At 35.0% G+C, this 12,097-nt stretch overlaps 1 protein-coding gene across 1 annotated transcript; it reads right to left on the bottom strand.

Moving 5' to 3' along the window:
* Positions 1 to 367: 367 nt before the first annotated feature.
* Positions 368 to 10,239, bottom strand: EMB2753 (tetratricopeptide repeat (TPR)-containing protein). The gene is made up of 26 exons (XM_087331883.1): positions 10,042 to 10,239; positions 8,235 to 8,313; positions 8,067 to 8,149; positions 7,828 to 7,977; positions 7,611 to 7,726; positions 7,375 to 7,480; positions 7,227 to 7,298; positions 7,036 to 7,151; positions 6,171 to 6,297; positions 5,407 to 5,484; positions 5,272 to 5,325; positions 5,116 to 5,186; positions 4,973 to 5,027; positions 4,781 to 4,876; positions 4,568 to 4,696; positions 3,640 to 3,722; positions 3,327 to 3,557; positions 3,104 to 3,239; positions 2,905 to 3,024; positions 2,695 to 2,826; positions 1,729 to 1,785; positions 1,470 to 1,567; positions 1,331 to 1,386; positions 1,142 to 1,241; positions 915 to 1,024; positions 368 to 716 (listed from the first exon to the last, which is right to left on the bottom strand). The coding sequence occupies exons 1-26, from the start codon at positions 10,090 to 10,092 to the stop codon at positions 538 to 540; spliced, it is 2,685 nt and encodes an 894-aa protein (XP_087188009.1). The 5' UTR covers positions 10,093 to 10,239; the 3' UTR covers positions 368 to 537.
* Positions 10,240 to 12,097: the final 1,858 nt, after the last annotated feature.

Below are 12,097 nucleotides of genomic sequence, written 5' to 3'. Positions count from 1 at the left end.
TATTGCGAACAAATATAAATTCAAAGGCAAGCAATGATTTACTGTGTTCATCCAAAGATCCATAACTATCTAATAGAGTAGATATGGGAGCAATATTACACTAGCGAGACTTGCTAAAACAAAAATTACAGAACTAGAAAAAACAAGCTACCAATTTAAATTAACCACAATATTCTTATTACACTTTCATCTAAAAGCATAAAAATCTAACCCACGTAATCTGACATAAGGATACATAGAAAAAAACCTACTGGATTTTGCACCTTGGTTACTATAAAAAAGGAACACAAAAGAATTACACATGTATTGTTTTGTTAAAAAATGGCCCACGGAATTTTGTTATGTCAGAGTGTACAGTTACATCAAATGCATAAAATCTCCTCGTTTTTTATTTCCACCAAAAAAAATCTCATCAGACAAAAATACATGCCATATATAGTTCATTCCTTCATTCCGGGAACCTCCCACATCTATCTGCCACTAACAAAACTTATCCATTCAGACGTTTATTGTTGAGAGCATAGTGCCCATCGAATATCATATTTTCAGTTCCTGTAAGCGAGCCAAATCACCATTTGCGATGATTCCACTTGTATGATTATCCGTCTCTGATTTTTGGCAAAACAAATAGTTTTGACTTCCTGTTGTTACAGAGCTTTTCGAACCTTTGAAATGAGTAGAGTAAGGAAAAATCTCAGCACATCTTATTTCCCATCCTGCCACAACATAATCTTATAGAATTAGTGATGTCTGTAACTACCATAAACAAAGAATATAAACTGATAGCACAGAAATTAGGTCTAAGAGAGTAAACATTCATAGAGGGTTGAAGTAATAGAAAGCAGAAAAACATATCACACTTCAATGAAAAATGAATTTGTAGAAACAAAACAGATTTCGTTATCAGTTCTTACTTGAGGCAGCATCAGGATCATTGAGTGATGAAGACAAAATTTCATGGACAAACAAACAGTCTTTTAATTCCCATTTGAGCACCCCACCCACACCTACAGTTAGGCCACCACTGCAAAATAAAAAGATAGCGAAAATTCATACATATGAAATACCAATGTTTACAGATGAAACACAGATAAATAGCAAATACACTAGATTTTATATACGAAATTACACCATGACATACCCACAAACAGAAGACTCTATTATCTCTACCGCAGCATCCTTCTGCTCAGGTGCAAGAAGATAAAGCATTTCTGCAGCAGCAGCTCTGTGTCTAAGGGAATCTGCAAATATCATTCACAACATGGAAAACATTACATTAACATACAAATTTCAAATTAACACAAACATCTTTGTCAGGAAAGTGCTAAACCTTTATGTCGATGCAGAAATGATTCATTTTCCTCCAGCAAAGTAGAATGTGAGCACCTATATTAATGAGTTTAATGTACATGAATACAGATGCTTAGCAGATATGATGTTAAAGTAAGAACATGGTATGATGGTAATACTTGAAAAATGCTCTTTCGGTTTGAATCACACTATGAATCAATTTCTCTGTATCATTCACTGCTTGAGGTAGGTTGTCTACAACATTAAAGAACCGTGTCTGCAACATTTCATGACAGCAATTTAAAACATTGTATTTGGTATAGACAAACTCAATATGCCATTGCAAATGCAACAGATTAATAGCATCCATATATTATGATTAAGAAAATGTTGCAAATATAATACAAGTATGACCAGCCAATATAATCATTTGCATACCATGCAGCAGTGAGCTTCCCAACTATCAGCATCCAATTTCACTTGTCTCTTCAATGCCTGAAGACAGACATAACCATTAGAAAGTCAATTATATAATAGAAGAAAACCAATACATGATTTTTCTTATGTTGTCAAGTCATAAAAACTACAGCAATACTCTATTAAGCAGTCGAGAGATATCATTGTTGTAGAATACTTGGCATACAGACGTGTAGAATACATATGCTAAGTATTCTACCTTCTTTTAAAATACTTAGAATACGTGTTTTACAGATAAAATACATTAAATACATTAAATACTTAGAATGTGTGTAGGATACTTAGATTACGTTAAATGCTTCTCAAAATTTTAAGTATTTTTTTCAAAAATAAAATAAAATTAAAATTATTTAAAACTTTTTGAAATGATAAATACTTGTTAAATTCGGAAAATATGTAGAATATGTCAAATTTTTAGAATACGTAGAATACGTGAAAATTTAAAAAACGGCAGTTCTATAACGCAGATTACTTCCGAGTATTCTAAAACGTATACTAAACGTAGAATACGCGTTTTTTAACAACTATGAAAGATATATAACACCAAATAAATAAATGTTTGGCTGGCAATCTCTCTTAACCAAGCCTTACGTAATTGCTATATGGTCAAGGATTCAACTAGCAAGTTCATAAAAAAGTACACTTTTCTGTGTAATTCATGCTACAGAAAGCATGGAAAGATAAATATATTAGAAAAATTTCTCATATTAGCATTTTTGTGCCTGGATTATGAAGAAAGCCAATAGGTTTCGAGCATGTTAATAACCAGAGTACTTGAATACTTCGTAAAAAGATAACCTCCAAGTAGCAAAAAAGATCATAAAAGAATGAAGGACAAGAGTCCAACAATGGTCTACCTATTCAAATGCCATGCAGGTTTGAAATATATTATATAATCAAGATTTACTACAACCAACAGCCGCATACCTGCAAAGCAAGCAGCAACTTCTTTTTCCGGATGTATATCTCAAAAGCAAGTACATGTGTCTCCAATACCATGGGAGAATGATCCTGTAAAAGTGTTAGGTATTTGGTTGCTTCCCCTAAAGGATCATCAACCTATCAAAAAAACAGAAGTAAATTAGCCTTGCAATGGCTTCTATTCATTTGTCAGCTCAACTGTAAAACATGAAGAACCTGTGACAGTTTCTCGCCATCAGGATCAGAGTCAAGAGGTCTGGATTGCTGAGAAGCTTTTTTTCCTCCTTTGGAAGAAGATATAGAGACCTCCTCTTCCTTGGCTTTTTCTTCAGCTTCCTGGAAAAAGAACACATAAGCATCTCAATAAATCAGCAAAAACGGAAATTAAAATACAACACCTTTAAGCATTGCAAACCTTTTTAGCCCTAGCCGCCTCTTTCCGCTGTTTCTGACGAAGCTTCTTCCTCTCAGCTGGAGGTAATCCGGCAGCAGCAGCATCAGCTTCCTCAGCAGCAGCTTTTGGTGGGTTATCAAATAGCCGTAAATAGCATCTGAATGCGTGAAGTCATGTACTGCTTGTGAGTTTGTGAACAATGACAAAGGCTGTTTTAAGAAAAGAAAATATTCCAACATTTCACCTAATTGACGATGCAGCAGCCCGATGGAAGAAACGGTATGAATGTAAATTATCTTGAAACTTCAACATACGGATGTAAGCTCGAAGTGTCATCTTCCTGATACAATATGTGTGGAAATCAAACTGATCCTCAACCATATCAGCATAATGCTTCTCAACAGCAAGATACTTCTTTAGAGCACGTCCAAGGGATCCCTGTCGAAAATGGCTATCTCCTGCAGCCAATTCATACCTGATTCACAAAAACCAATATACATTTAAATTTGTGAAGAAGCCACTACTTAGCAAACAGAAAATTAAAACCAATGACCGACCACATGCACTGCATATCATAAAGATTGTTATGCTGGTCTCCCTCCTTTGTAAATAGCAATGCAATTTTCTCCGCCTGATCAACCTACAGACCACGAAGATAGATGTTGCCATCATACAGGATATCCTTCATTCTTAACATAATTAATTTCTGAAAATTTTAACTCAGAAAAGTATTCATAGACTAAAATTGTTTCCATCACATCTATAAACCTCAACAACACTGAATTATTCTTGGCTTTACAAAGAATTTAGAGAATGTGAGAAAACACAAGACATTAGCATATTACAATATCCCACTAATATGCTATCAATCTTAGCTTTTAGTTCCATGCAGATGTACTCGGACAGCTCATTCCCTAGATATTTCAAAATTGTTCCATAAAATATATTTGATGTCAAGTGGCACTAGTTGTAGGCAAGGCCATTTCAATAAAGACAAAACTATTGTGATAATATTCCCATACTGTTCCAAAAGGTGGATTGCTGAACTAATTTTATCATTTATATAGAAAGTATGTGAGAACTTGTCCATGATAGTTCATTCAAAAAGCTAATAATATTTTATACAACATCAGAAAGTTAGTAGCTTCTGCCGTAGGTTGAAATAGAAGTGTGAATCAGACAAAAGCCACAAGTAAATACTTTGATTTTATATGACCAAAGTAGACAATTAAGGTCATCCACTTATTCTAGATAATGTTGCTTAAAATAAGTACAGAAGCACTATAAATTTGAGATTAATAAATGCTACATTTTGTGGGAACGTTCTACGTGACCTAAACTTTTCTCTAGAGACTTCTACATAGAAAAGTATACATGCTGCACAATAAATTTGAGACAATCGAGAAAAAAAGAGTCATAGAAAAAAGTTACAACAGAAATACACATTACACAGCAGTTAGTTGGCTGCATCATCAATATACATACCTTATCAGCTTGTAGCATGCGTTTTACACACTCACTGTTCAAAAATCTATCTGCCAAATCCATTGTCCGAGCTTCATCTGCTAGTGCTGCTGCAGCTAGCATGTCACCACAGTGCTTAAAGATTCGTCCCTAACCAGGACATCAAGATAATTTGAGTTAATCATTATATCCATAAGTAGGATACTATAGCACCACCCAAGCCTTTTCAAATACCTTGACCAGATATAGGTCGATTACAGTAGGAGTATGTAAAATTGCATTGTCAATTGATTCAATTGCCTTCTCAAACAGCCCTCTTTGATCATAATGCTGTTAAAAAGATTCAAACATACAAACAAAATTGAATAATGGAAAAGATTCAAACAAAATAACGATGCAAAATTGAATAATGGATGTGAAACAAACCTGAGCCAATAAGAACAACGTCCACAAAAGAGTTGAAGGTGCTTCATTCTCAGAACTGCATCACAATGCACATATGAGAAAAACAGATACTTCCAAAACGAAACCATTCTTGCAATCCGTTACCATAAATAAAATATCATCACCTTCCAGGAAAAGTTCCATTTTGTTGAAGAGACGTTAAAATATTTACCAAGATCTCCTCTAGCACATCAGCCTTCAGAAAAGTGAGGTACTTCAGCTTTATATGAAACAGATACAGGTTCTGTATAAACTTTAAATTAGTGAACTTTAATTTTTACCTTCCCTGGTTGATTGTACAAAGGCTTGAGGTCTGAAAATAGTGAAGGAACACCCTGTACATAAAAAGAACAAGAATCAAACATGGTGGTTGCAAATATGTACAGCAGCATCACAATAAATAAGAAAGCATGTACCTTCCTCAAAAGCGGCCTCACGTAATTGTCTGCAGCTTGTCGAAAAGAGCCAATCTCCAAGAAATCAAGAGGAATACGCTGGATACAAGAGAAATGATTCCCAGAACAAGAAAGCAACCTGTCATTACGGTTGTACTTTAGAATTAAAAAACTAAAATTACCAAAATGCAAAGGGGCACTAACAGCCCTACTACATGAGCAAGAAGACCCTATGTATGCAAGGACCACGGCAGAAAAGAAAGCATATAATTGAATGCCGTAAGTGTCATTTGTTTGTTAAACTCCCGTATTAAGCTACGCTAATCTAATCTAGTCTTTGTGGAAACGCGAAGGGTTCTCTGTTGGTTATATTTCTCCCCCTATTGCATGCAGGACAAGACTCTATTCTATATATAGAGCCAGCCTAGCAATAACACATGTTTAGAAACAATGAATGCACAAAGAGACAATAGCTCTTAGAATAGTTAAGCTATCTCAATCTGCCCATTACGCAATGCGCAATGATAAAGGTCTCTGTTGGTTAAATTAGGGACCTTATTGCAAACAGAAATGTGCATGTGGTCACATCCTTTAATTACGCATTCAGACAGCAAATATTTCAATCACAGAACATATATGCTGAATCAGTACAGTTTCTATAATCCTTGTTACTTCCCCAATTTTTTAGTATATGAATAACAGAAACAGAAAAAGAAATGCAACAAACTAAAAGAAATAGAGCACCAGAAAAACAGTGGAAGTCAAAATATGAGGATTGAAGTTACCTTTACAGCAACAGAACTTGGATATTTTGCTTGAAGACTTGAGTACAAGTTCGTAATTTTTTCTTGGTCATCAATCTTATTAGAATTTCCAGATAGTTCCAGTGACCTTTGGAGACCTTCATGATATCTAGACAATTAACAAATATATGTCAGTAGAGTTATTAGTGTCAATTACAATCAATTCTCCAAACTTAATATGAACGAAGAAAACCAGATACTTTAGAATCATATGCTTAGTTTTCAAATCAAAAAACACCTTTCTGTAACTTACATAACTGACTAAAAGAATGAGAAAATTACCCAAAGAATGAAGCAAAATTTCTAGGGTTACAATCATTAGAGAAAGATTGGCCGACATATACAACCTACAAGCGTTCGCATTTTCAATGACCATCTTTATGTTTTAGATGCCTAAATATTTCCCTTACCATCGATTATTATCATATCATATTGGTTGAACCACTCACAGAATAAAACAATAAAAACATTCTTTTAAAAATTAAGTGACAACATTGTAGCCTACTATGGATGTCATCAAATATATGTGTGTGTATGTGTGCAAGCGAAAATAATCATATTTCTACATGGAACATTCATTAATAGCATAAGACACATCATATTTTAACAGAAATAGACAACATTTATTGAAATCTAAATGTATGAGGGATACATTACATCCATCCTCTAAACACTATAACAGACCAGAAACTTCTTGTCTGACTAAAAACCCCACTGCCAACTTATTCTTCTTGACTAATTAAACTGAATTTCACAAGCTACTACAACAGTAACCTCATAATTTATCTCCATCCAAAAATATGACATTGGTCTATCCGAAAGAAAAAACAGGAATGAGAGAATATACTTGTAATTTTCGGGGTTTATGTCCAGCAATGTGTAATAAGCCTGCTCAGCTTCACTAAGCCGATTTAATTTCATTAGCAAAGAAGCTTTGACTTCCTTCAATCCAAGTTTATCAACCTGTGATATTATTTTACAAATCAGTCAGATGCATAATAAAAATTACTTTTTTTCACAAAGCAATAGGAAACATACAATTTTGGCTTCCTTGTTGTTTAACTCTTCTAAAGCTTTTTCAGGAGCTCCTGACTCCTCCAACAAGGACACCTGAAAAAACAGGTTTATATATTGTATTGTTTGGAGAATATACTAAAAAGAACTCAGTCCAAGAAATAAGAGAAACCTTGTATAGAAGCATTTCACTATGTTCATATCTTTCATTATCAGGAGGATAATCTTCTTCCAGCGTACCCTCATATGCAATAAGTATATCAACAGCTTTGCCTGGACTGTGAACATAATAACAAGATATCATTACGTTTTCTGTATGCATATACATATGACAAAATTTTGAATATAAATTTCCGTAACAGACAAAAGCATGGAAGTAAACATCTTTGAATAAGTAAGATTTCATACTCTCCATTTAAGTGGTGTGAGATAGCAAAGCCTATCCAATAATTGCGATGACTTGGCTTCAGTGTTAGCAGAGTTCTACATGTTTCAACATAACCACCCAAATCCCTCATCTGAGCCTGCAGTTCACTTCCCACAATTTGCTTGAGAATAAACTCCACAAACTTTGTTAGATCATCCTAGTTTAAGAAATAAAAATACATTAAACTAAATTTTGAACCTGAAGAAGAGATAGATCTTTGAGTATCTGAATATTTTCTGGGTCTATTCGTAAAGCATTCCTATAGCACTTGATGGCTTCACGGTACTCTCGATCTGAACGATATAAAAGGCCATAAACATGCCAACAGACATGACTCTTTAAGTCATTCTGTCAAGAAAAAACCGTTGAAAAAAAGTAAGCTGATAGATCTGTTAAGACTGTACTGAAGTAAAATGAATATGAGGATGATTTACAACCTTCAAGCCTTTACGAACAAGCTCATAAGCCTCATTTTTGCTGTCCATGCAATTTAGCGTCAGTCCCTTCATTGCCAAAGTCTCTGTAAACCAAAATAATTCAATACCATAATTAACTTCGTCATAATCAAATAGTTTATAAATACAAATCGGTACAATATCAAATACCTCCATGTTCAGGGAATTTCTTCAGGATTTGATCTGCTGCCTTCAGCCCCTTCTTATATTGCTTTGTCTCGTAGCATTTCTAGCAGAATTCAGAGTAAAAATATGATTTATGCCTCAACTAACTGTGTCCTAATTACAAAAAATGAGATGACTAAAAGCATGCATCAATGCAATTGCAAATACTCAAAAAATGTAGTCATATTTGAGATCCAAGTAACAATTTTAGGAGTCAAATAAAGAGAAGCATAAGAAATCAAAGAGACATCATAAATTTTGTTTCTTACAAACTTATCCATACCCCTTTAGAGACATACCTCTTGAACTAGAAACTCATCAAACCAAAACCTACGTTCCTTGAAGACTCAAGATAACTTCAAAAAGATGCAGAACAATGAAAACATGCATACAATCAACTAGAAGCCTCCAGGTAGACATCATCAAAAGGATATCTCACACTTCTTGCAGTCCAAAGAAGCATACCATATGAAATACCCTTCTTAAAGCTAGAATTTGGGAAGAATGTGCAACCTTAAAGTACACATCCTCTCAAACAAACTTAAACTCATCAAAGTCGACTCCATGTACTCCATACTGTTTAGTGGAACACCTCTCGAGCTATTACAACAAAAGTAGGACCTTAACTAAACTCCTTAAAAAGGATTCTCATTCCTCAATAAATTTTGGAGATGAGCACCTCTTCAACTAAAACACCTTCACAACAAAAACTAGACTTCTTGAAAAGTACTTTCTTTTGGGACCCCTTGTGAGACTTTCAAAGAAGAGAAAGAACTCGAAACAATTTGTTTAGAATGAAACCTTTATTCCTTCAAAAGGCTTTTCTTCTGATGTCTCCTCATAAAATACTTATAGAAAGACATCAAGAACTTAAGGAGTATCATAAAAATACCTACAACACTGTTTTTCTTAGACCTCCTCCTAAACATTGGGAGAGAAGAACTTCTAGACCTAATAAATTGTCACCTATATTCGTGAAAAATTGTCACAGAGGAAAGCCTAGCGAATCAAAATTTTGTCTCATGTAAATCTATCTTACTTTCTTTGTTAGACCTTCTTCTGAACATTGGAGGAACAGTGCTACGAGAAACAAAAAATCATGAAGTCAAAACCTAGACCCATTGACAATAGTTTCGTTCTTAAAGTTCAAGCATCCTTCAGCGCATTTTTAAGAGGGGCATATATAGAACTAAAGAAATGTTATTTGACCATAACTTTCTTTCTTTGAACTCTTTCTCAGCGTTTCAAGGAGAAGACCTCAGAAAGTAGAAAAGAATACACGAAAAGACTACATTCTTTGAAGAGAGATCTCTTGATATGATCTGCTCGTGAGCTAACATGTAAAAATTTCTAGCCTTAAAAAATGCTTGCCTACAAAATCTAAATATCTTGAAGATTACTTTCTTTCTAAAACTTCCTCCTGACGATGTTAATGGATACCACTTCTAAAACTGAAAGAACTTACCAACAATCCCTAAATTTATTGCAAAGAATATTCTTACTAGGACCTCCTTCTGAGAATTTTGAGGAACAACTCTGTGAGAATATATATTAGTCACTTTCTTGGACCTACTCTCTGAACATTTGGAGGAGCTCTTCTAGAACTGAAAACGCTCCACAAAAGAAGCTAGATTTGTTGGACAGAATGTCTATCTTAGAATATCCTTCACAACATTTACACACAACAATTACAGAACTAAAATACAGGCTAGATTCTTCAAAAATAAGCATCCATTTCAGACGAGAATAGGAAAAGAAGAACTGGAGGGGGAGAGAGAGAGAGAGAACTTACAGCGATGAGCTTGAAGAGATTTGCTTCCTTGGGAGGGAGTGAAGTCCCCATAGCTCTGGCGCGTCAGTTAGCAGAAGAACGGAAGTACAGAAATCGAAGTTCTCAGTAAGAAAGGAGAAGCTATGGCCTTCTTCCTCCTCTCTTCAACAAATGAGAAGGAGAGAGAGAGAGAGATAGGGTTTTGTGTTTCCGCTTGCTTCACACGCAGGATTTGGAAAAGAATGAGGAAAAAAGGAAACTATGGGGGGAATTTTATTATTATAGACAAATATTTATATAATTATATATATATATTCGTTTTGTTACCCCTTTCGTTCTTATTGATTATCTAGACAGACACCCAAGCAATACATATTTTCTGCTGGGACTTGGTTTTGGCACTTGCTTGACAACATATCTGGTATTGGGCGCAGGCACATGGACACAATTACGTGTCGCTTCGTCCACTCCCGTTGTTCAGCCTGCTTATGTGCTCAAACACGCCTCCCTTCTCATGCCACCAATGGAAGATGTCGTGCATCGAACACATTACGTGGGCTACTCGTTCAGCCCTGTATCGAACCGAACTTATCTTCTTGATTATTCTAAGGTTGGTCCACACTCCATCGACTTCATTGTATTTGTATCTTTTCTCATAGCGATTTGTTTGTGCTATTGGTGGGAAACTTCTGAGGCGTTGCAAGAAAATTCGAAATTTGCTATATGACAATATCATAGAGCAAACATATGATCGTGCATTCACTACGCGAGAGAATACTTGACGACAAAGAATTCGTTCAAAACGGGTTGGTTGAAGAACACATGGTGTCGTGATATCCCTATAGTTCACAATCCCCATAATCTTACTGAATTGAATAATCATATGTAGCATGAGGTGGCTCCAAGAATACAACCAAATATCAAAAAGTTCTTTAAAAAAATAAGGTATTCTGAAATTATTAACGAGTTGTTGCGTTGCCTTACTAAACAAATGCTTAATGTTGTGGCAATTCCAAAGCAAATGGTTAACCAAATTCTAAACCAAAATTGCATCTTACTTTGGCAAGGTTACCCCAATTGGTAAATCCCCATGCAAGCAATGTTGTGCATAATAGATTTCTTTAAATGGCAAAGTAACGTGCTAATTTTGCCAGACACTTTATCCACCAATAAACCTACATTACTCCACAATTGAGCACGAGTTGTGATACCCATGGGCGAGAAGAAACGATTGATATACTTTGTTGGTCATAATTTGATCCATTGGTAGAGGTATGTATATTGTAGCCGATAACGAGGTCCCAACCATGTGAACGGGTTTGTGCCTCCAATGGTGTAGAAGGTACCCAAACATGAACCCAAATCCTTTATTTTACACCCAAGCCCTCTTTTGCGGGTGAGAAAATTTGTCTCTATTTTCTCATATATTGAATGAGATCCAATTACATACTTTGCAAAACACCCCTTTATGGAAAAGAAAATTAACTTCATGGCTTCTTCATCCAATTTTATAGAAAATGAATGGTCTTAGATGACTCCAATGAATACTCTGTCCCGTTCAATGACGTTGCATTCAATGTATTTGCATCCAAATCTCTATTGCAACCATGCTTCAATGCTCTATTAAGTATATGATAAATCTCTATATTTCTCCATTGTATACACTATATATCAAACATTAGACGCCTAAGCATGTATCCTCTTCACATCTTCTTCTTGAGCTAACACATTGCATCCACCCAAGACTCCTACTTAAAATTATGTGATCATTGCATCTAGACCTATTGGGGAAGGGGATTCTTTACATTCATTTGATGGAGGTGCCACCCCTATGCCACTTAGTATTTAACATGGTATCAAAGCGGAGTTGTACAGTACAAGATATTTGCAAATAAAATGATGAATAAACATGATTTATGAATTGTTGGTTAGCAACCCAAATGCTTCATTGAGTAGTGTTGCAAATTGGGACTCCTAGCCAAGCAATGCCACTATTGTTGGTAATGTTAGAAGGGAAGTTCGATGGAATGACATATGCATTATAGAATTTCAAATTGTTCACCATCATGCTTGTTCG

Source organism: Azolla caroliniana, unplaced genomic scaffold (genome assembly GCF_043228905.1).
Source record: "Azolla caroliniana isolate FFs.n. ecotype wild unplaced genomic scaffold, voAzoCaro1.0.p SCAF_16, whole genome shotgun sequence".
NCBI classification, from domain to species: Eukaryota; Viridiplantae; Streptophyta; class Polypodiopsida; order Salviniales; family Salviniaceae; genus Azolla; species Azolla caroliniana.
The sequence above is the reverse complement of the archived record's forward strand: the minus strand, read 5'-3'. Positions and strand labels throughout refer to the sequence as shown.